Here is a 24,647-nt window from a genome sequence, read left to right on the forward strand (position 1 = left end):
GTGAATCCTTTGTACATTTCAAGATACAAATATGTTTGAAAGAAGTGTTCAGCATCCTTAAGGATATTTTGTCATGTACCACACAGCTCTGATAGAGAGACTTTTGGTACTCTATTAGAGTTACATACAACTCAACTCCTATGAGAGAATGTAAATGAGAAAACAGTGAATTATAAATTGATGTTCTCAAAGATTTTGTGGAAGCCAGAAGTGTTTGAGCTGATTCTTGAAGAATGGGAAAACGTTTTCGTGCATAAGGTTGAAGCAGGGAAGTGCTGGATATTCTTGAGGAATTGCATATAGTCTGTGGCTAACGTGAGATTTGATTGGAAAGCTTGACTGGTTGTCCTTGAGTGTCCTGCTAGAGAATGGACAGAATTTTGAATATTATGGGATGAAGGAGCCGCTACATTTTTTGGTGCTAATGGATCTCTACTTGTATGAGTCAGAACTCTGCTAGTAGCATGAAGGAATAGATGGGAGAGGTTAAGAAGTTGGTGGTGGGGAAACTTATTTAATAGGTCAGGCAATAAATTATAAAACCATGCAAGTTTCGAACTATAGGAACTGCAAATAGAAAAAAGTACATCTTCAGAGACATTTTTAACATTTGAATTAATAGTAGAGTTAGGGGTGTGAGTGGGAGGGTTGCAAAAGAAGATGCTCTACAAAAACTGTAGTAGCCCACAAAGAAGGCAGAAGATGACAGTAGGTCAGGTAGATGACATCATCTAATTTAGATGATGTTGATGTTATAGTATTTGAAGATAGGAATAGGAGGTGCAGTTTAGGGGTTGGAAGGCAAATTCGGATTTGGGTATGTTGAATGTGAGTGACTGTATGTATGACTTGGTTTTGATACTGCCAGCTATCTTTCTCACCCCAGCCTCACGTAGTTTCTATTTATACAGTATGAATACAGATGCTCCTTGGCTTATGATGGGGTTACGTCCTGATAAATCCATTGTAAGTTGAAAATATCATAAATTGAAATGCATTTAACCTACTGAACATCATAGCTTAGCCTACCTGGTTTCTAATGAATGCATGTCGCTTTTGCACCATTGTGAAGTGGAAAAATCGTAAGCCAAACCATCGTTAATTGGGACATCTGTGCTGGAACACTTTTTTTTTTTTTTTTAGGTGAACTGAACCTGGGGAGAGGGAGGAGAGATCTCACACACAAACAATCTTAAAGCATCTTTGATTTGTTTTTTAAATGCATGTGGAAGAGATCAGGCCAAATGCTATATTCTTCTGTAGTTTTCAGAATGCCATTATATCACTTTCTTTCTACATATATAATCACACTGCAGTGTCCTTTGGCTTCCATTCCCAGATTCTTGAGAAAGGGACTGTAGTAATTTCCTGATTTTGTTTCTAGAACACTATGTTAGTTTTGTACAGAGCGGTAAGGAAAGGAGTTGGTTCTCTTTTAGGTATTCTTTTAGGTACTGAAATTGAGTCTTCTTTCATGCTACTGAAAGGACAGCTTTTCATTGAACAAATTATATACATATATCAATGGAAAAACAGTGATACTATCCCAGTGTAGGGAAGATATTTTGTACTTAGCATTGGAATCCTTTCTAGACTATATTTTGGATTGAATATGTTTGATCTTCTGCAAAGTCACACTTTAATTCAACCAAGAAAATCGTGCTTGCTTTTCTTTTATCTCAATAGTGTGCACACCTACAACACTCCCTAGTCCAGAGTTTTCACCACTTTTTTAGTCTACCCTATACATTCTTGCCTGTGTGCTTTTACTCCCCTTGATCCTTCTGCCTAATTATTTTTACCCCTTCCTCTACATTTTGAAACTACTTCTATGAAAGCCATTTCTAGTCCATTATCAGATCTAAATGTCTCTCTCCCTCCTTTTTGTTCTTATAAAACCATATGTAATGATCATGTTGTGCCTTCAGTTATCTTGTTGAGAGCTTGGTTATCATTACATTCTCCTTTCAATAAGGGCTTAATGAACATTTTATTGAATATAATTGTCATATTTGTATTAGTTGACCTAAGTGTCTTATTATATAGTAGAGGTATAAATATAGATAAGCTATATCATAAATTTTATATGCTAATTGTAATCAGCACCAATTTAACAACTTGTCTAGCATTTAGAAGAATTTAGGGGCATTCATGTTCACAAAGGGGAAGCAATTTTAGGTGACCTAATTCTCCAAATGAAACTGTACCAAAAGCAGTGTCATGATATTAAAACATATACCATTAGTTATTGAGATTTTTTTTTAGAAATTATTTGTTCTCTCATCTGTCATCATTTCTTTGTTACCCATTCTCTTAACCCTGTGGCAGCCTTTAAAGGGGGAAAGCAGCACACAAAGGGCTACCTGATTTTAGGATAAAGCAAATGAATAATTAGAGCCATTGAAAACTGGGAGAAAGGAGGTACTTATAAAACCAGTAAGAATAATAGCTGCGATATATTGAAACATCAACTATGCTAATATTCATGAATTCATAGTGATACTTAAGAAAACACACTCAGTGGTCTTATTCATCCTGCACTTTATATATAATTTATACTACTAAATGCAATTTGGTATGGGGCAGTTGCTCAGTATAGAAGTATTTCATCTAATAAATGAAGAAAGAATGATAGAATTAGAATATTACCATTTTACCATCTTTAGTGAATAAGTGAACCTATGCAGTGTTCCATCAGTGGCTGCTAACATGACAATTAGGTGTGGTAAGCTATGATTGAATACTCAAATCCACCAATTTATAGGAAATACAGGGGACAAGAAAACTCAAGTCAGGGTGGGGTGGTTCAGTCAACAAAATTCAGACTGAGAATTTCTACAGGCCATTGACCTGTTTTCTTCAATAAATACAAAATTTAAAAAAGATACTTGAGACAGTATCAAGCAATGGGAACAGATGGATTTATTTGGATCGTGATTTGAATAAACTATTTTTAAAAGTGTTTTGAAAGTAATTGAAACAGACATTTGACAAAGAATTATAAGGTGTGATGATGATGATGTGATTTATTCCCTTTTAAAAAATCTTTCCTTTTTTAGAGTGGTGGTGTTCAACTTGGGGATAGTTTTATCCCCAGGAGGATATTTAGCAACATATGAAGACATTTTTGATTGTTACAACTGGGTGGGAGGGTGTTACTGGCCTTTAGCAGAGATGCTGCTAAACATCCTACAGTGCACAGAACAGCCCCCCCCAATAAAAGTTATCCAGCCCAAAATGTCAAAAGTGCTGAAGTTGACAGACTGTTTTAAAAATACATACAGAACTATTTTATTAATGAAATACCATGTTTTAGTTTTGTTTGAAAATAATCTGGTATTTAGAAGTAGACAGTAATAGGTGAAATAAAATTAGCCATGGATTATTGAGCCTGGGTGATGGGAATATGGAATTTCATTATACTGTACCTCTTCTTTAGTATGTATTTAAATTTTTCCACAATAAAAGTAGTTTTTTAAAAAATTACTGCTATAGAAAAATTTAAAGAAAGTTAAAGTATATTTCCTTTTCCACAACAGGCCCTTTTAAACCTGGCAGAGCGACTAGGAGAAGCTAAGCCACGAGGACTGACTAAAGCAGATATTGAACAACTTCCTTCATATCGGTTCAATCCTAACAACCACCAGTCAGAACAGACTTTGTAAGTACATTTTTCTGATACCGCTCTGTTAAATTTTCTTTTCTACCTTTATGAAATAAAAGCATGAGAGCCATAGATAACTTGATAAAGTAACCTCTATTTCATAACCTTGGCCTATGTTGTCTAGTTAGGTAGCAGCTAGCCACATGGGGCTGCTTAAATTAAATAAAATTGAAAGTTAAGTTTCTTAGTAACACTAGCTAGTGATGCTGTATTGAAAGATGTAGAACATTTCCGTCACTTCAGAAAATTTTATTGGACAGTGCTGTTCTGGATTTTTAGGTTGCCTGTAAAGTTTATGGTCTCTGATTCAAACTGTAATATTTTATATATGATTAAAGTCTCATACAATTAAAGTTCAAAGTTTTTACCTAAAGATTCTGCTTTTTATAGTATCTTCTTTATAGCAACTCTACTGAGATATAATTCACATTTATAGTGATTCTTAGTATATTCAGTGTTTTGCAAACATCTTCACAAGCAAATTTATACCATTTTCATCACCCCAAAAAGAAACTCATTACTCATTAGCAGCCATTCCCCATTTCTTTCCAATCCTCTTCACCCTGGCACAAACCCCAACTAATTTTTTTAAAAATCTCTATAGAGGTACCTATTCTGGACATTTCACATAAATGGGGTCATATAATATACTAGAGGCCCGGTGCATGAAAATTCATGCACTGGAGGGGGAGGTTCCTCAGCCCAGCCTGTGCCCTCTCACAGTCCAGGAGCCTTTAGGGGCGGGAGGCGATGCCCCCATCACACTCTGCTGTTGCCACTGCCGGCAGCGCAAACCTTGGTCAGCCCTGGTTACCTGAGCCTCGGGTGGCCTTGGGCGGCTGGACAGCCACCCATCCAAGGCTTGCCTGCGCCTCAGGCCGGTCCTGAGGGGCTGAGGGCAGGTCCAGCCACACCACGAGCCTGCCACCCCTCTGGCAGGGCTGAAAGGACTGGGGGACTCTGGCGGAGCTGAGACTGGGCACTGCCATCTTGTGGCTATGGGTGCCACCATCTTTGTGATGGTCAATTTGCATATTCCCTCTTTATTAGATAGGATGGTCTTTTTAATCTGGCTTCTTTCACTTAGCTTGTGTTCAAGGTTCATCATGTCATAGCTTGTATCAGTATTTCATTCCTATTTATGGCCAAGTAATATTTGATTGTATGGACACACTAGATCTTGTTTGTCCTTTCCTCAATTGAACATTTGGGTTGTTTCCACATTTTGTCTAGTATTAATAATACTGCTGTGAACATTTATGTACAGATTTCCCTTGCTCCAAAAGTAGAGCCTTTCATAAACCAAATGACATGAAGTGAAGAAGCAGTTACCATTCATCTATATGGAAAAATTTTTTAGCATTCATAGCTCCAAAAAATAACCTACCAAATTATACCAAAAAACATAAAACATAAAGTAACACTAACATACAGTAAAAGCAAGAATGATATGATAAGTACACAGTCTATACAAAGTAGAAATAATATATGTACAATGTAGTTTAACTTATCAGCATTGGGAAAACTGAGAGCACTTTGGAACTGGCTGAGAGGTGGTGGTGATGGTGTGTTGGCTGAGTCATCAGAGGGAGGGGAGATCGGAGGTACAGGAGAGGAAGAAGGTCATCTGTTAACATGTAATTGTTTTCTGACTTCATCATGGGAGGCAGGTCACCACCATCTACACCTCTGTGCCATTTACCTATCTATTTTTGTTTCTTGTGCTTTCAGTATCTCAAACCATTGCGTACTTGGAAGTCACAAAGATTTACTCCTGTGTTTCTTCTAAGATTTTATAATTTTTAGCTTTTACATTTAGGCCTTTGCTCCATTTTTTAGTTAATTTTTGTGTATTGTGTGAGGTAATAGTCCAACTTGCATAATACTATCCAGTTCTAGCACCCCTTTATTGACTATCATAGTACTTTTTGTATTTACACATTGCAGATGGATCATGAGAATTCCCGTGTTTTCTATTCTAAGGCTTGTGGCCAATCACAAGAATACTTTAAAAAGATATTAGCTTGTAAGGACATGTAATAAATAACTTCAAAATGCAATGGTATTTAATTTTAAAGCGTGCCTTTAACATTTATGTAAAACATTTTTTGTACTCGTTCAATAGAAACTTAGATGGCCACTGGGTAAAGCTAGCAATGAAACCACTGGTCCGCAATGTGTTAAGACTAGCTTGGGCCCTAGCCGGTTTGACTCAGTGGATAGAGCACTGGCCTGTATACTGGAGGGTCCTGGTTCGATTCCAGTCAAGGGCACATGCCCAGGTTGTGGGCTCAATCCCCAGTGTGGGGCATGCAGGAGGCAGCTGACCAGTGACGCTCTCTCATCATTGATGTTTCTCTCTCTCTCCCCCTCTCCCTTCCTTTCTGAAATGAATAAAAATTAAAAAAAAAAAAAAAAGACTAGCTTGGATGTTAAACCGGAGATTTTCCTGATGATTTCTCAGTAAAGAAAAGCACTTTTACTGCATGTCTTAATATCATGATTTTTGTGTGTGTGTGTGTGTGTGTGTGTGTGTGTGTGTGTGTGTGTCTTAGAATTTAAATGACATTTTGATAAGTGAGATGGTAAGTGGTTTTTTGGGGGGGCTTCAGTAGTCATAACAAAACAGAACCAATAGGTTTTATGGTTAAATGACCTTTTTGCTTTTTTTAGGTGTGTAGTGTGCATGTGTGATTTTGAGTCAAGGCAGCTACTTAGAGTTTTACCCTGTAACCACGAGTTCCATGCCAAGTGTGTCGACAAATGGCTTAAGGTAAAGTGATGGCACCTGAGAAGAGAATAACATTGAATTTTCTTTTTTATTGAGCATGGTTTCATGTAGAGTAAGTCCATCATTGGTGGAGGGTGGGAAAGGAGGTAAAATTCAAACACAGCTTTCAATATGATTTCTAAAAATGAAGGGAAAAGGCCAGCAAAAATGAACTGTAAGCCCTAACCGGTTTGGCTCACTGGATAGAGCGTCGGCCTGTGGACTGAAGGGTCCCAGGTTCTATTCTGGTCAAGGGCATGTACCTTGGTTGCGGGCATATCCCCAGTGGGGGCTGTGCAGGAGGCAGCTGATCGATGTTTCTCTCTCATCGATGTTTCTAACTCTGTCTCTCTGTAAAAAACCAATAAAATATATATTTTTTTTAAAAAAAGAACTATAATCATCATCATGGGAGTGATTTTGTAAAACCTGAAAAGTGGTTATCTGTCTTTCATAATGAGTACTAGAGCTTTTATTTTTGTTTGAAAATAATCTGGTATTTAGAAGTAGACAGTAATAGGTGAAATAAAATTAGCCATGGATTGTTGAGTCTGGGTAATGGGAATATAGAATTTTAAAAAACTCCATCTCAACAAATGACACCACCATTTGCTGCGTTGCTAAAGCCAGCAACATAGGCATCCACTTGCTCTCTTTCTACAAAGAGACCCCTTGGGGGATGTCTGCTAGCCCAGGCTCAATCCCCCCTTGCAGTCTGGGGCTCTCACAGTCCGGGACCCCTCACTCCTTACCGCCTGCCTGCAGTGGAGGTGGGAGAGGCTCTCACCACCGCTGCTCTCACTCACCAGCCCCTGAGCCTGGCTTCTGGCTGAGTGGTGCTCCTGTGTTGAGCGTCTGCCCCCTAGTGGTCAGTGCGCATCATAGTGACCGATCGTTCTGCCGTTCGGTCGATTTGCATATTAAGGTTTTATTATATAAGGATGTCTTAACTTTCTCATGGTATATAGGGGTAAGGCCTGGGTTCATTATGCCAGTTTTCCTCTGAGGTTAGAAGGGGACCTCACTGGAGCTCCTTTGTTAGAGATTTACATGGGAACAAACCTCTAGTGCTTTTAATTCTGACCCTTTTTTCTTTTGTAGATATTAAAAATTTTTTTAAGTACAAAGGACACAAATTAGTTAACTTTATGTTGTGTGGGAATTTTTTAGAATATTCTCATTAGGAGATAATAATATTGGGTTAGATAACTTCCCAGTTTGGTAAGGAAGACAGATGAGCACAGATTAAGGGTACCCAGTTTAGCCCAAACTGAATCCTGAAGGTGAAGAGTCTGAACTTTTTAGAAAAATAAAGCATTAAATACACTCAGCCCTGACATGTGAGAAGAGAGAATAATCAGAAAACCACAGGTTCCATGTGGCTGATAACTAGTGTATGCTAGTGGCAAGAGAAGAGACAAATGTTCAGAAATGTAACCAGTGACCAGCTTATTGTGAAGTCACTGTAAAGTGTGAGATACCTTGAAAGTGATGTGGAAGAGAGATGAGTGAGATTGTGTGTTAGAAAGATCACTGGCCATTGTTTAGAGAATGGACTACAAGGAATAATTTCTGAGAGTCAGGAAGATGGAATAAGGATGTTCTGAGCCATACACAGAACAAATAGTGGCAATTAAAAGAAAAGGTCTGATTTGAAAGCTGTTATAATAAAGAAATTAGAATATTTGATGAATATGGATTGTAGAAAGAGAGCAGGTGGATGGATGCCTAGGTTGCTGGCTTTAGCAACTCAGCAAATGTGGTGTCATTTGTTGAGATGGAGTTTTTTAAACCAGTTAATTAAATTTGTCTGAACTAGTTATGGATAATGTCTGTATGGTGAAGGTAGACCCTTTAAAAAAATTAATCAAAAATAAAACCAAAAAAGTCAATCATAGGTTATTAGTTTTTTGAGATTTAATGGGGTATTTTTAAAAGACAGATTAAATGATTGCTTTGTACCCTCTTCAAAGAACAAAGAATGTAGAAACTATATGGGGAGTAAAAAGAGTTCCATTGCTTTTAATATGTTTCATTGTGTAAGTCACAATTCAGACAAGTTTTCTCTTTTGTGTTGTAGGCAAATCGTACTTGCCCAATTTGTCGAGCTGATGCTTCAGAAGTGCATCGGGATTCAGAATGACCAACCTAAGAGCACAAATTTAGTTTGGGTGTTCCTCATCACATGTATATACGGACTATCCATTGAACTTAATCTGTGTGGCTTCCAGCCCTCCCTTTACCAAAAGGGTCAATGGACCTTTCTTTGCACTGTGTGACTTAATCAACTATAAAAGCTTACAATTAGTCTTCATAATTATGGGATTGTTATACTAACCGTGTGATTGGAACTCCAAAGACTTTTTCTTTAGCTTAATTTTGTGTGTGCACTAACATTCCCTGGTTTTTGTGTGATCATTCCGAGTGTTGCTGCAAGATTACAGTGGACGTGATCTTTTAGCATGTGCTTTTATAAGAAGTGGTAGCTCCAGATGAATAGCAATCTACCTTATATAGAGCCTTCAGAAACTGTGAGTGGAAATGAATGCAACGTATGGCTGTTGGTGATAAATGTATCTCTGTGTGTGTGAGAGAGAATGTGTAACTACTTGTGTGCAGGCATGGTAGCTAATGTGTGTATGAGATCCTATATACCAGCATGTACCAAGAATGTGTGTGTAGTTTTAATTATGCTGCAATGTATAATCTGGTGTGTTATTTAAACAGCACTAGTACTGTACACTGGTTTTTTTCCTCCCTTGTGTTTGCTGTTGCACACTGATTGCTAAGGGTGCATCAATTACAAGCATTGAATACTCCATCCCCTTCCCTCCCAATGAATGGAATGAGAAAAGCCGCCTTCCTCTGCTTCAGGCAGCTGTCACCTTTTGTTCATTGGTGGTCCAAGTGGGTCACTTAAGAAAAAAAGGTGCAACAGATCTCACTCCATGAACCTGATCTTTTTATTCTGTTCTGAAAACTTTTTAAATCTCCAACTTGCTGTTTCCAAAAAGAAGGTGCAATATCATACATCGTCAGTTAGCAATATTAGCATTTCAATCAATGATTTGAATGTTGATACTTGTTTTTTCCTTTACATTTCCAGTAAGCTTCTTACAGGAAGTACTTGTGATTTTTTTTTTTAATGTTTAGATTTGTAGTCTATTCTGAAGATATTTGAGTAATATATTTCTAAGAATACCACTGGTCCCATGAAGTCTCACTTCCTTGACTTCCAACAGAACAAAATCTATTAGCTAACTCAGCTTGATTTCTGGTATATGTTCTTTGTTCAAGCTCCCATGGGCAACTAAGTTGTTTTAAGAAAACTGTATTTCTGTTTGTGTTAATTCACCTGCCAAGCTCCAATTCTGAAAGTTGTCTAGTTCTCTCAGTAAATGTGCTTCTCATCAAAACCCTCTATTCCAGGATGGATCAAGTGCTGTGACAGCTCTAGTTCCTTAGACCTGATGTGCTTTGATGTTTTATTGTTTTCCTTTTTGTTTTGTTTGAATGAGAAAAATATTATATAACAGGTGTCCAAAATACTTGCAGTATAAATGAAGATATGATTTTTGTATAAAAAATAATGCTGTAAAACAGGAATTGACCTTCATTTAGTTGATCTGAAATATTTCAATACATAGCTGTGTGGGGTTTTTTAATAGATTTATTGAGCATAATGCAGATTGTTTAAATTCAGTTTTCCAGCAGTGTTTAGATTCCTCTCTCATTCTTTGTGTGCTCAGCATTGCCTGCCTCTTCTCTGCGGTTGATGTCATTGCTTTGCAGTAGCACAAGCTGTGTAGTTCCAGTCAGGATTGTGATGATTTGCTGCCAGCCTCACTCAGCTTTCAGTTGGCTCTGTGTTGGTCTTCTACTCAGACAGTGTTAACTACTTATTACTGCCATGCTACTTGCCTTCCCTTGAAATCTCTATAAGCTCATCACAGCTTAGAGTTCAGTAAAGTCAATTGACACGGAAGCACAATTTTGCCCTTTTCCAGACACTGTTGCCTCTAGTCATACAAATAGAATTTTGCATACTTTCTGTTTGCCCTTAAATTTGTCAATGCATCATAAATACATCTAAACAGTGATAAAACGCACATGTTACTTTTAAATCATTAGGATATCCCCCACCTATTCCTGATGAATAAAGTTTGTTCAAGACCAAAATTATTGGCATAATAATCAGCTACATTACAAATCACGTAGAGTTTACTCTTTATTTTTTTTAATTAAAAAAAATCATGTTTAAAATGGCAAAAGCCCATCTTATACATACTCTTTTATATAGCTGCAAAAAATTTTTTATCTGTACAGATCTAACATAACACTACTACACTCAGTATTCATTTTATTGAAGCATGCAAGTAAAGCACTTTTTCTAATTTATATAGATACCTAATTAACAAGGCACATTGTACTAATGACTAGGAAAAGTAGCTCTTCCTTCCTTCCCTCTGACAATGAATTCTTGTCATTATATCCCTTTCCCAGTAAAATTTTGAGAGGCAGTTGGCAATTTAGGAGGCAGCAGGGTCTATTGGTAAAATTCTGAATTGTTGGCTCTTGTGACTGATCTCTTTGGGAATGTCTTTTCTTTGCATGGCCTCTTAGAGATGTGTGCAGACTTGCTTATTAAGTGGTTAGTACATATTAGGAGTATACATGCATGTGCTCTGAACCAGCTCAGACTCACCAAAATGAGCAGCTTTGTGGCTAGCAAAAGAGAAAGAGCAGTTGATTTGTTCCAGCTGTTGTCACCTTGGGTGATGCACCAGATAGCAGGCAGATGTTGGTTTGTTGCCTTCTTCCTCTTTCCTCCTAAAATAATATTGGCTTTACCATCTTAACTCTACTATGGGGTTTTGTTTTGGGGTTTTTTGTTTTTGACATGAATTATCATCTTTGATTTTTTTTTTCCCGCCAGCCACCCCCACCCTACCCCCCAAAACAACAAAACAAAAAGTAAGTCAAGGCCTCCAGGTATCGAGATCTCATTAGGATTTTCTGTCCTGATTTTTCTTCTTCTTTTTTAAGCAAAATTTTAAAAATGTGGAAGCATATTTAGATTTTATACACTCTCTCAAATGTGATTTGTTAAGATTCTTAAATTTGGGCCTCTTAAATATTTTGAATGAGATCTATAATTCACTTGTGCGGATATTTTTCATATATGTCTTTAGGCCTTCATTAGGAACCTATTTTCCCCCTGTTGTACATTGGGTTACCTCATTTTGCTGTTCGTTTCAGATTATGAAAGCTTACAGGGGTGTTTTTTGGAATCATTTGCTGAGTCATTTCCTCAAATCATATTCCATTGTATCAGTTAACATAGTTTTAAATGTATGTATTATAAATATCTGTAACCAAATCATTTGAAGGCTTGATAAATTTTTAACAAAGTTTGTACATTTTTTATGAAAGTTACTAGTAATGCTTTACTAAGTAGTGCAATGAATTTTTATTTTTAATCCCTGTGCCCAATTTTGGAGTTGAGAGGGTTGTTGGTAATAAATGTATGATGTACACTTAACATATTTTCTTGTGTTATGTTACTGTGTGGGAAGGGTAGGGGTTGTGTGTGCTTGAGGGAGGGGGTTGGAGATTCCAGCAAGAAGATAGAGCTGTTGAGCTACTAGCAGCTAGATTTAATTTTTAGACTATAATTCCAATTTTGTTTCTGCATTTGTGTAAACATCTTTGAAACACAAAGCAACTAGTATTTTAACATGTGGTACATCCTATATAATAAAAGCCTAATATGCAAATTGTCCCCTTGACTGGAAGTTCAACCAGATTTTGACCAGGGGCAGGGCCGGCTGGCCCCTCCTCCTGGCCGGCCGGGCCCGATCGGTCCCCATTGGGGTGTGCTGGCCGGACCCCATGAATTTGTGCACCGGGCCTCTAGTGATTATGTAAAAAGGCCTAAAAGATAGCCAAGTTAGCCATATTTGTGGCATAAGCTTATTGAACAGTAGAGAAGCCTAAGTTGGTAATGATTTCTTTCTTTACTAGAGGCCCTGTGCACAAAAATTTGTGCACTCGCGGGGGGGGGGGGGGTCCTGCTCCCCGGGGGATTGGGCCTAAGCTGGCAATCAGACATCCCTCTGGCAGCCCGGGAGCCCTCGGGGGATGTCCACTTGCCAGTGGGGAGCAGGCCTAAGCTGCAGTTGGACATCCTTAGCGCTGCTGAGGAGGCGGGAGAGGCTCCCACCACCACCGCTGTACTGGCAGCTGTCAGCCTGGCTTGTGGCTGAGCAGAGCTCCCCCTGTGGGAGCGCACTGACCACCAGGGGGCAGCTCCTGCATTGAGCGTCCGCCCCCTGGTGGTCAGTGTGTGTCATAGTGACCAGTCATTCCCAGTTGTTCTGCTGTTAGGGTCAGTTTGCATATTACCCTTTTATTATATAGGATAGAGGCCTTGTCCTGAAGGGTGTCCCGGATCAGGATGGGGGTCCCACTGGGGTACATGGCCAGCCTGGGTGAGGGGCTGATGGGTGTTTGCAGCTGGTCACACCCCCTTCAGGGTGGGGGTCCCCACTGCGGTGCCTGGCCAGCCTGGGTGAGGGGCTGATGGGTGTTTGCAGCTGGTCACACCCCCTTCAGGGTGGGGATCCCCACTGGGGTGCCTGGCCAGCCTGGGTGAGGGGCTGATGGCTGTTTGCAGGCTGGTCACACCCCCTTCAGGGTGAGGGTCCCCACTGGGGTGCCTGACCAGTCTGGATGAGGGGCTGAGGGCCGTTTTCAGGCTGGCCAAGCCCTCCACCCGCTGGTGACAGAAGCTCCCAGCCTCTCCTTTTTTTCTTCCTTTTTTTTTTTTTAATTCTGGGATTTACCTACCTTCTATAATTGAAACTTTGTAGCCTTGAGAGGAGCTCAGAGCCAGCCAGGGCAGGTGGGCGGGAAGCTTGGTTTCCTCCATCATTGGGGCAACCAAGCCTCCTGCTTGCTCTAGCTCCGTGGCTGCTGGCCGCTGTCTTGGTTGGGTTAATTTGCATATAGTCGATCTGATTGGCTGGTGGGCATGGCTTAAGGCGTAGCAAAGGCACGGTCAATTTGCATGTTTGTCTTTTATTAGTGTAGATATGTGAACCATAAGATACAGGAAATAAGATCACAGTAGACAGTTGGAGATAATTGACCATGTTAGTGACAGCTTACATCCAACTTACTGTCAGCATAATAATGGAAAGAGAAGCTTCTGCTTGTCATTTTCCATACATGTTTGTGTGATTCCTTCCCTTGGACTAAAAGAGGAAGAAAATAAAGGCAACCTACTTATATATATGCTGACTGTGTTACTTAAGAAGGAAAGTAGAGAGAAAACTGGGATCTTAAGCCAGCCAAAGGAATGACATTTCAATTTTTCATTTTTATTTTTTATTTTGTTAGCTTTTTTTGTTTGTTTTGCTTTTTTCTTTGTTTTCCCTTTTTTTGTTTGTTGCATTTTTTTTTGCTTTTTTCTTTGTTCTCCTTTTTTGTTTGTTCCTTTATTTCCTACTTCTTTTCACATTATTTTTTCACCCACGTGAGCAGCAGACAAGTGAGCGGCGTGCTCTTGTCCAGGGAGTGTCAGCCCCGTGAGCAGCCTGCCTCGAGCCTAAGAGCAGCAGCCTCATGTGGCCTGCCCCTGTCCAAGGAGCAGCAGCTGTGTGAGCGACCCGCTTCCCCGTCCGAGGAGCAGCAGCCGCACGAGCAGTCCTCCTACGTCTGAGGAGCGGCAGCCCTGTGCAGCCCACCCCCATTCGAGGAGCAGCAGCTGCGCACACCCTGCACTAGTCCAAGGAGCAGCAGGTGCACAAGCATCTTGCCCTCGTCCAAGCAGCAGCAGCCGCACAAGCAGCCTGCCCAATCTGAGAAACAGCAGCTGTGTGAGCAGCCCGCCCCCATCCAAGGAGCAGCAGTTCTACGAGCGACCCGGCCCCATTCAAGGAGCAGCAGCAGCCCACCCAGGTCCGAGGAGCAGCAGCCACACGAGCAGATGGCCCACGTCCGAGGAGTGGCAGCCCTGCGCAGCACGCACCAGTCCAAGGAGCAGAGCCACAACAGCCTGCTCCTGTCCGGCAAGCAACAGCCGGGTGAGTGGCACGTCCCCGTCCGAGGAGGAGCAGCCATGCGTGCAGCTCACTCCCGTCCAAAGATCAGCAGTCTCGCAAGCAGCCCACCCCCGTCCGAGGAGCAGTAGTCCCACAAGCAGCCCACCACATCAGAGGAACAACAGCAGCGTGCAGCCAGCCCCCATTCAAGGATCAGCAGCCACGTGAGCAGTCCGCCCCAGTTCAAGGAGTAGCAGCAGCGTGTGTAACCCGCCCCCATCCAAGGAACAGCAGTCTCGTGATCAGCACACCCTCAGTCTGAGGAACAGCAGCTGTGTGTGAAGCCTCCCCCCACCAGCCAGAGGAGCCTCCACAGCTGTGAACAGCACCCACCAGAGGAGCTGCTGCCAACTGAGGAGCAGCTGCTACCACAGCTGCCCAAGGAGCAGCCCCTGAACGACTCAAAATATAGATATGTCGGTGAGATCAAACATGGGTAGACAAAGAAACCCCCTAAGGAAAGAAAAGGAGGACTCGCCAGAAAAGCAGCTAAGTGAAACCGAGGCATGCAGCATGACAGAAAAAGAATTCACATTAAGGGTCCTAGAATGCATAAACCGGATGGAGGAAAAAACCAACAACTTATGCAAGAATCAAAAGGAAACGGATGAAAAAATAAATTATGTAAGAACCAAGAATAAATGAAGAGTGATATAGCTGCAATAAAAAACACCATTCAAAGTTTCAACGGTAGACTAGGAGAAGCAGAGGACCGAATTAGCGAATTAGAAGACAGGGAAGCAAAACACACCCAAACTGAACCGCAATTGGAGAAAAAAATTAAAAGACAGGAGGAGAGCCTAAGGGAGGTATGGGACAACATGAAACGAAACAACATACGAATAATAGGGGTGCCAGAACAACAGAAAGAGGAACAAGGGTTAGAAAACCTATTTGAAGAAATAATATCAGAAAACTTCCCTGATGTGGGGAAGAAAAAAGTCACACAAGCACAGAGAGTCCCAAACAAGGTGAACCCAAAAAGACCCACACCAAGACACATCATAATTACCATGGCAAATGTTCAGGACAAAGAGAGAATCTTAAAGGCTGCAAGAGAGAGACAGAAAGTTACATACAAGGGATCTCCCATTAGATTATCAAATGATTTCTCAACAGAAACACATCAGGCCAGAAAGAATGGACGGAAATTTACAAAGTGATGCAAAGCAAAGGACTGAATCCAAGAATACTCTATCCAGCAAGGCTATCATTCAAAATTGAAGGGGAAATAAGAAGCTTCACAGACAAAAAAAGGCTAAGGGAGTTTATCACCACCAAGCCAGTAATGCAAGATATGCTAAACGGACTGGTGTAAAAAGAAGAAATAAAAAGTTCAGAAAGAAAACAGGCACAAAAAATAGAAATGGCTACAAACAAGTACCTTTCAATAATAACTTTAAACATAAATGGACTAAATGCTCCAATCAAAAGACATCGAGTGGCTGAATGGATAAAAAAAACATGACCCATGTATTTGCTGTCTACAAGAGACCCACCTCAGAAGAAGGGACTCACACAGACTGAAAGTGAAGGGATGGAAAAATATCTTTCAGGCAAATGGAAATGAAAAAAAAAGCAGGGGTAGCAATACTTATATCGGACAAAATAGACCTCAAAGTGAAGGCCGTAACAAGAGATAAGGAAGGCCACTTCATAATACTAAAGGGATCAATACAACAAGAGGATATAACCCTGATAAACATATTCACCCAATGCAGGAGCACCCAAATACATAAAAAAAACTCCTGGAAGATAGCAAGGTAGAGATTGACAACAATATAATCATAGTAGGGGACTTTATTTTTTTTTTTAAATATATTTTTATTGATTTTTTACAGAGAGGAAGGGAGAGAGATAGAGAGTTAGAAATATCGATGAGAGAGGAACATCGACCAGCTGCCTCCTGCACATCTCCCACTGGGGATGTGCCCGCAACCCAGGTACATGCCCTTGACCGGAATCGAACCTGGGACCTTTCAGTCCGCAGGCTGACGCTCTATCCACTGAACCAAACCGGTTTTGGCAGTGGGGACTTTAATACACCACTGACATCACTGGATAAATCCGCTAGACAAAAAATCGGCGAAGAAACAGCAATCCTAAATGACTCACTAGATCAGATGGACTTAATTGACATCTTCAGAACATTTCACCCCAAAGCCACAGAATATACGTTCTTCTCAAGTGCTCATGGGACATTTTCAAAAATAGACCACATATTGGGTCACAAACAAAGTCTCCCCAAATTCAAGATTGAAATCATACCAAGCATCTTCTCAGACCACAATGGCATAATATTATAAATAAACTACAATAAAAACAACCCAAAACACTTGCAAGCTGAATAGCATGTTACTAAATATTGATTGGATTACCATTGAGATCAAAGACGAAATTAAAAATATCCTGGAAACTAATGACAATGAAAACAATCCAAAACCTATGGGACACAATGAAAGCAGTCCTGAGAGGGAAGTTTATAGCTCTACAGGCCTATCTCAAAAAACAAGAAAAAATGGTAGTAAATCATCTAACTCTACATCTCAAAGAATTAGAAAGAGAGCAACAAGAAAAGCCCAGAGTGAGCAGAAGGAAGGAGATTAAATAAAGATTAGAGCAGAAATAAATGACATAGAGACCAAAAAACAATACATAAAATCAATGAAACCAAGAGCTGGTTCTTTGAAAGGATAAACAAGATTGATGAACCTCTAGCCAGGCTCACCAAGAAGCAAAGAGAGAGGACCCAAATAAACAAAATCAGAAATGATAGAGGCGAAATAACAACAGACCCCACAGAAATACAAATGATGGTTAAAAAATACTATGGACAACTCTACTCCAACAAACTAGACAACCTGGAGGAAATGGACATATTCCTAGAAAAATACAACATTCCAAAACTCAATCAGGCAGGCAGAATCTAAAAATCTCAATAGGCCAGTAACTATGGAAGAAATTGAAGCAGTCATCAAAAAGCTTCCAGCAAACAAAAGCCCAGGACCAGACGGCTTCACAGGGGAGTTTTACCAAACATTCAAGGGAGAACTAAAACCTATCCTCCTCAGACTACTACAAAAAAATTCAAGAGGAAGGAACACTTTTAAGCTCATTCTATGAAGCCAGCATCACCCTAATACCAAAACCAGGTAAAGACAACACAATGAAAGAGAATTACAGGCCAATATCCCTCATGAACATAGGTGCCAAAATCCTCAACAAAATCTTAGCAAATCGGATCCAGCAGTACATCAGAAAGATCATACACCGTGAGCAAGTAGGATTTATCCCAGGGATGCAAGGATGGTACAATATCCGCAAATCAATAAACGTGATACATCACATAAACAAATTGAAAGAAAAAAACCACAGTCATATCAATTGATGCAGAAAAAGCATTTGACAAAACCAACACCCATTTTTGATAAAAACTCTCAGCAAGGTGGGAATAGAAGGATCATACCTCAACATAATAAAAGCCATATATGACAGACCCACAGCCAACATCATGCTCAGTGGACAAAAACTAACACCATTTCCCCTAAGAACAGGAACAAGACAGGGATGCCCACTCTCACCACTCCTGTTCGACATAGTACTGGAAGTATTAGCCATTGCAATTAGACAAGAAGAAGAAATAAGAGGCATCCAAATTGGAAAAGAAGTAAAACTGTCCTTATTTGCAGATGACATGATATTATACATAAAAAACCCTAAAGACTCCATCAGAAAAGTATTAGACTTAATAAATGAATTTGGCAATGTAGCAGGATACAAAATTAATGCCATAAATCTATGGCATTTCTATACACCAGTAGTGAACTTACAGAAAGAGAGACTAAAAAAAAATCCCATTTATCATCGCACCAAAAAAATTAAGTTGCCTAGGAATAAACTTAACTAAAGAGGTAAAAGACCTCTACTCAGAAAACTACAGGACATTGAAAAAAGAGATAGAGGAAGACATAAACAGATAGAAGAACATACCATGTTCTTGTATTGGTAGAATCAACATCATTAAAATGTCCATACTACCCAAAGCAATCTATAAATTCAATGCACTTCCCATTAAAATACCAACGACATATTTCACAGACCTAGAACAAACTCTCCAAAAATTCTTCTGGAATAAAAAAAAAGACCCCGAATAGCTGCAGCGATCCTGAGAAAGAACAAAGTAGGTGGGATCTCAATACCAGATATCAAGCTGTATTACAAAGCCACTGTTCTCAAAACTGCCTGGTACTGGCACAAGAACAGACATATAGATCAATGGAATAGAATAGAGAGCCCAGAAATCAACCCGAACCAATATGCTCAATTAATATTTGACAAAGGAAGCAAGAACATACAATGGAGTCAAGATAGTCTCTTCAATAAATGGTGTTGGGAAAATTGGACAGATACATGCAAAAAAATGAAACTAGACCACCAACTTACACCATACACAAAAATAAACTCAAAATGGATAAAGGACTTAAATGTATGATGGGAAACCATAAAAATACTAGAAGAATCCAAAGGCAACAAAATCTCAGACATACGCCGAAGCAATTTCTTCACTGATACAGCTCCTAGGGCATTGGAAACTAAAGAGAAAATAAACAAATGGGACTACATCAAAATAAAAAGCTTCTGCACAGCAAAAGAAACCATCAACAAAACAACAAGAAAGCCCACTGCATGGGAGAACATATTTGCCAATGTTATCACCAATAAGGGTTTAATCTCCAACATTTATAGGGAATTCATGCAACTTAACAAAAGGAAGATAAACAATCCAATCAAAAAATGGGCAAAGGACCTAAATAGACACTTTTCAAAAGAGGACATTCAGAAAGCCAAGAGATATATGAAAACATGCTCAAAGTCACTAATCATCCGAGAGATGCAAATCAAAACAACAATGAGGTACCATCTCACACCTGTCAGAATGGCTATCATCAACAAATGACAAGTGCTGGAGAGGATGTGGAGAAAAAGGAACACTCGTGCACTGCTGGTGGGAATGCAGACTGGTGCAGCCACTATGGAAGATAATATGGAGTTTCCTCAAAAAACTAAAAATGGAACTCCCATTTGACCCTGTGATCCCACTTCTAGGAATATATCCCAAGAAACCAGAAACACCATTCAGAAAGGATATATGCACCCCTATGTTCATAGCAGCACAATTCACCATAGCTAAGATCTGGAAACAGCCTAAGTGCCCATCAGTAGATGAATGGATGAGAAAACTGTGGTACATCTACACGATGGAATACTATGCTGCTGTAAAAAAGAAGGAATTCTTACCATTTGCAACAGCATGGATGGAGCTGGAGAGCATTATGCTAAGTGAAATAAGCCAGTCAATGAAGGAAAAATACCACATGATCTCACTCATTTATGGATAATAAAGACCATTATAAACTTATGAACAAAAATAGATACAGAGGCAGAACAGCCTCAAACAGACTGTCAAACTACAGCGGGAAGGCCAGGGAGGGTTGGGGGGCAGGAAGGGGGGGTAAGAGATCAACCAAAGGACTTGTATGCATGCATATAAGCATAACCAATGGACATAAGACACTGGGGGGTAGGGGAGGCCAGGGGATTGTCAAGGGCGGGGAAAAAAAGGAGACAAATGTAATACTCTTTGTAATACTTTAAGCAATAAAACAATAAAAAAAAAGAAAAAAAAGGAAAGTAGAAACAAAATACAAAAAAAAATTGAGGCCAAATAATAGATTCCAACATTATTTTGTCTTTCAGGAAATGGTCATTCTTTGGCGTAAGGGAAGGGATGCCCCCTCTGATTGGTCCCAGTACTCAGTTGACAGAAGCATTCAGAAAAGTCCTGACTGTTTCCCTCATTTTTCCAGCATATTTGAAAGAGTGTGTTGGACCCAGAATGTCAAGAAACCCAAAACTCGTGCTGTCTTATGGCAGTGGTATTTACAAAATATACGGGCAAACAAATCTTTGTCATCTTAAGTGAGCCATGCCAGGTACATCGATATCCCCAGTGTTGCATTGCATAAAACCTAAACAAGCTCCCTAAATCTAACACATCCCTCATCCGAAAAAATATTTTAAACTTGTTTTTTAAGTTAGAGTGAGAGCAGCAATAATTTTTCTCAAAAATTGCCTTCATACTGCTAACAGGTAAGTATTTGTGCATGCCATCCACACCAGGGGGCACTGTTGTACAAAACCAAGTTTCAAATAAAAGCCTTTGACATACAGACGGATTGATGGGGCTTATAAACGTCCAAAATGTGCTTTAATGGTTTTACTTGCAGAAAGCGTACATAAGGAAGCCTGCTTCTCAGACAGTTCAGGATCACTACAGCTCAGAGACTCATTCCTCCCTGCGCAATGTTGTACTTATTCCTTACTGAGTAGGACTTCTAACAGTTTAAGTGGTTTTTGAATGTTTAAACTGTTTTCTCCTTCCTCCCTCCCTTCCTCCCTCCCCTTCTCCCTCCCTGCTTCTCCTTTTTTCATTCCTGTTCTCAAATGCAACTGCGTGCCCTGGCTGGTGTGGCTCAGCTGGTTGAGCATCGTTCCATGCATGGTTCAATTCCCAGTCAAGGCACGTACCCAGGTGGTGGGTTCAATCCCTGGTGCATATAGGAGGCAGCTGATCAGTGTTTTTCTCCTTCCCGCTCCCTCTCTCTAAAAACCAATGAAAACTTTAAAAATAAATAAAATGCAACTTCATTTAGCTTTAAAATCAAGTTTTTGTTGTTAATCCTTTTTTTAAATTATTTTTTTCTCTCATTACCCTGGTTTAGGCTCTCTTCCTTTCTCTCTTAATTACTAATCTATTGAATCATACGTATTGTTTGTTCTTTTTAAAAAATATTTTTTTTATTGATTTTAGAGAGGAAGGGAGCAGGAGAGAGATAGAAACATCAATGATGAGAGAGAATCATTGATCGACTGCCTCCTGCACACCACCCATTGAGGATCAAGCCCACAACCTGGGCATGTGCTCTGATCAGAAATTGAACCGTGACCTCCTAGTTCATAGGTTGACACTCAACTACTGAGCCACACCAGCTGGGCACGTACTGCTTTTTCTGATAGTTTTTTAAAATAGAAAATTGAGGTCTTGCTGGATACCCAGCATGTTAGATAAAAAGGGGTAAATAGTCTTTGCAAACGTGATTTTTAATAACAGGATAATAATCCATTGTGTAGGTTATCAAAATTCACTTAAACGTTTCTCTGCTATTGACCATTTAGATTGCTCCATCTGGTCTATGAGAATCCTTGATGATCCAATTAGTTTTCCCTTTGAACCCCCTCCATATGGCAAACTTTGACATGTCATTCCTTTGCTGGAGCTCCCCGTGCCTCCCCATCACCTCGGTAGAGTCCAGAGTCCTTAGCATGGTCCCCAGGACCCTCATGGACTCCCTGCATTTCAAGGCTTATTTCTTACTACTCTCAAGTTTGCACTTTACATCCTACAAATGGAAACTATTTATGATTCCCTTACACACACTCCGTGGTGCTACATGCTCCAAGTTCTCTCCTCCCAGGAAGCCCTCCATTCCCATCTCTAATATAGTACTTTCTACATAATAACAATGTTACTACCTCAGATTATGTATTTTCTCCACTGACGATAAGTTGGTTTTTTAAAAATATATCTTTATTTTTGAAAGTATTACAGATGCCCCTCCTTTTCCCCCCCATTAACCCCTCCCCCAGGACATCTTTCGGTGTCCCTGGGTTATGCATATATGCATGTATGTTCTTTGGTTAATCTCTCCATATCCCCCCACCCCACCTTCCCTCTGAGATTTCACAGTCTGTTCGGTGCTTCTATGTCTCTGGATCTATTTTGTTCATCAGTTTGTTTTGTTCATTAGATTCCACATATGAATGAGATCATGTAATACTTGTCTTTCTCAGACTGACTTATTTTTCTTAGCATAATACTCTCTAGGTCCCTCCACGCTATTTCAAAGGGTAAGAGATCCTTCTTTTTTATAGCTGCTAGTATTCCATTGTGTAAATGTACCATTTCTTTTATCCACTCATCTACTGATGGGCACTTGGGCTGTTTCCAAATCTTAGCTGTTGTAAATTGTGCTGCTATGAACATAGGGGTGCATATATTCTTTCTAATTGGTGTTTCAGGTTTCTTAGCACATTGCGTATCGCTCACGAGTTTTCACGTGTTTCGCGCCCCATCTGACAATAATGAAGGCTCTCCGGAACCAGAGACAAATCTGTCCAGCCCTTCCCCTGGGGGTGCAAGGAGAGCACCTCGTAAAGATCCACCCAAAAGGTTGTCAGGTGATATGAAGCAGCATGAACCTACATGTATTCCAGCAAGTGGAAAGAAAAAATTTCCTACGAGAGCCTGCAGAGTTTGTGCCGCCCAAGGAAAAAGAAGTGAATCTAGATACTTATGTAAATTTTGTTTGGTCCCTCTTCATAGAGGAAAATGTTTTACTCAGTACCATACATTAAAAAAGTACTAGGAACTTTAGTTGTTTAAATGTTTTTGTAAATAAAAATGTTATAATTACTGAAAAACAACACCTAAAGTGCATTATGATCTGTAGTTACGATGATTTAAATAACGTGCAGTTTGCCCAAAAACGTGCGGTCCCTGGCGTATGTCTTAGAGATTTCTATGCGGTACGCAGTGTGCTAGGATATATTCCTACAAGTGGAATCACTGGATCAAATGGCAGTTCCATTCTTAATATTTTGAGGAAACGCCTTGCTGTTTGCCATAGTGGCTGCACCATCTGCATTCCCACCAACAACGTACTAGGGTTCCCTGTTCTCCACATCCTCACCAGCACTTGTTTATTGATTTGTTGATGGTAGACATTCTGACATGTGTGAAAAGGTACCTCATTGTTTTAATTTGCATCTTAAGAAAACATCATTTTCATGTATTTTAGATTTTCATTATGTTTTAATTTTTTATAATAAGCATGTTTTATTTTTAGAAGCAGGAAACTATCAAAGACAGCACTGAATGAATGAATGAATGAATGAATGGAAGCTACCAAAAAACAAGCTTTACCTCCCTCTTCTCTTTCATTTAAACACAGGGCTCTGACTGGTTGGGTAGGACTGCAGCTAGCAATTCATTCCTCTGCTGCAGGAGAACTGCCAGCACCAGATGCTTCTTCTCTCTGGCTGCCATGCCCAGGAGTGGGAGGAGGACTGGGAGCAGGACTGTGGTTAGGACCTCCATCAGTGGGACATGGGCACCTTGAGAGTCCTGTCTGTCCCTGGTGAGGCGTGCTCAGACCTCACTGCTCCCTCAGTTCTCCCTATCTGAGCGCAGCTCCCAAACCCTCACCTACTTTCTTCCTTCCTCAAGCTTCCTATGCCTCCTCCTTCATCCCCCATCCACTGATCTTCAGTGGTTGGTTCACTTTCCAATGAGGAAACTGAGGCACACTAGGACAAGGGCATTTACCCAAGGTCAACCAGGGGCTAGAGGCAAACCAGGGCTGGGACCCAGCTTCCTAGTAGCTGGTACCATGTTCTTTCCATGAGTGGTTCATGCAAGGGGACCTTTTTTTCCTTCACCCTCCCCCAACCAGCAATGCACCTACTTGCACTTCAGCAAGTAAATGGCGGGGGGGGGGGGGGGGGGGGGGGGGGGGGGCGGGCGGGGCGCAGGGACAGGGCTGTTTTGTTTGGGGCTTTTTAATATATATATATTTTATTGATTTTAGAGAGGAAGGGAGAGGAAGAGAGAGATAGAAACATCAATGAGGAGAGAGAATCATTGATCCACTGCCTCTGCATACCCCACACTGGGGATAGAGTCCGCAACCCGGGCATGCTCCCTGACCGGGAATTGAACCAGGATCTGGCTCATACTAGTAGTTCGACACTCAACCGCTGAGCCACACCAGCCGGGCTAGGCTCTGTTTTGTTTAAAGCACTGGGTTCCTAAGAAGAATGAGAGAGCACTCTTCCCTCCTCTGGCCCTGTGCCAACCTCTGCTCGGAACCTGGAGGCTCTGCCACATGGCAGTGATCTTCCCACACAGCCCACGTCTCCTTATCTACACATCAGCCGGGGAACTAGGGAAGTCTTCCTGGTGCAGCAGACACGGTGCTGGAGCCCTAGG

At 40.5% G+C, this 24,647-nt stretch overlaps 1 protein-coding gene across 10 annotated transcripts in view; it reads left to right on the forward strand.

The window, feature by feature from the left end:
* RNF38 (ring finger protein 38) overlaps positions 1 to 22,964 on the forward strand; it is a 115,154-nt gene extending 92,190 nt beyond the window's left edge. For 8 of the 10 annotated variants that reach the window (XM_070431191.1, XM_070431193.1, XM_070431194.1 and 5 more), the window contains 3 exons: positions 3,540 to 3,661; positions 6,338 to 6,437; positions 8,515 to 11,976. In XM_070431191.1, the coding sequence (XP_070287292.1) occupies positions 3,540 to 3,661; positions 6,338 to 6,437; positions 8,515 to 8,577 (285 nt within the window). In that variant the 3' untranslated portion in view covers positions 8,578 to 11,976. Of the gene's footprint in view, positions 1 to 911; positions 967 to 3,539; positions 3,662 to 6,337; positions 6,438 to 8,514; positions 11,977 to 22,678 lie in introns of those variants that run through there. The other 2 variants (XM_070431187.1, XM_070431188.1) reach the window with 2 other exon arrangements.
* The last annotated feature ends 1,683 nt before the right edge of the window (positions 22,965 to 24,647 follow it).

Source organism: Myotis yumanensis, unplaced genomic scaffold (genome assembly GCF_028538775.1).
Source record: "Myotis yumanensis isolate MYYU_CA2020_CCGP unplaced genomic scaffold, mMyoYum1.0.hap1 SCAF_12, whole genome shotgun sequence".
Taxonomy (NCBI): Eukaryota; Metazoa; Chordata; class Mammalia; order Chiroptera; family Vespertilionidae; genus Myotis; species Myotis yumanensis.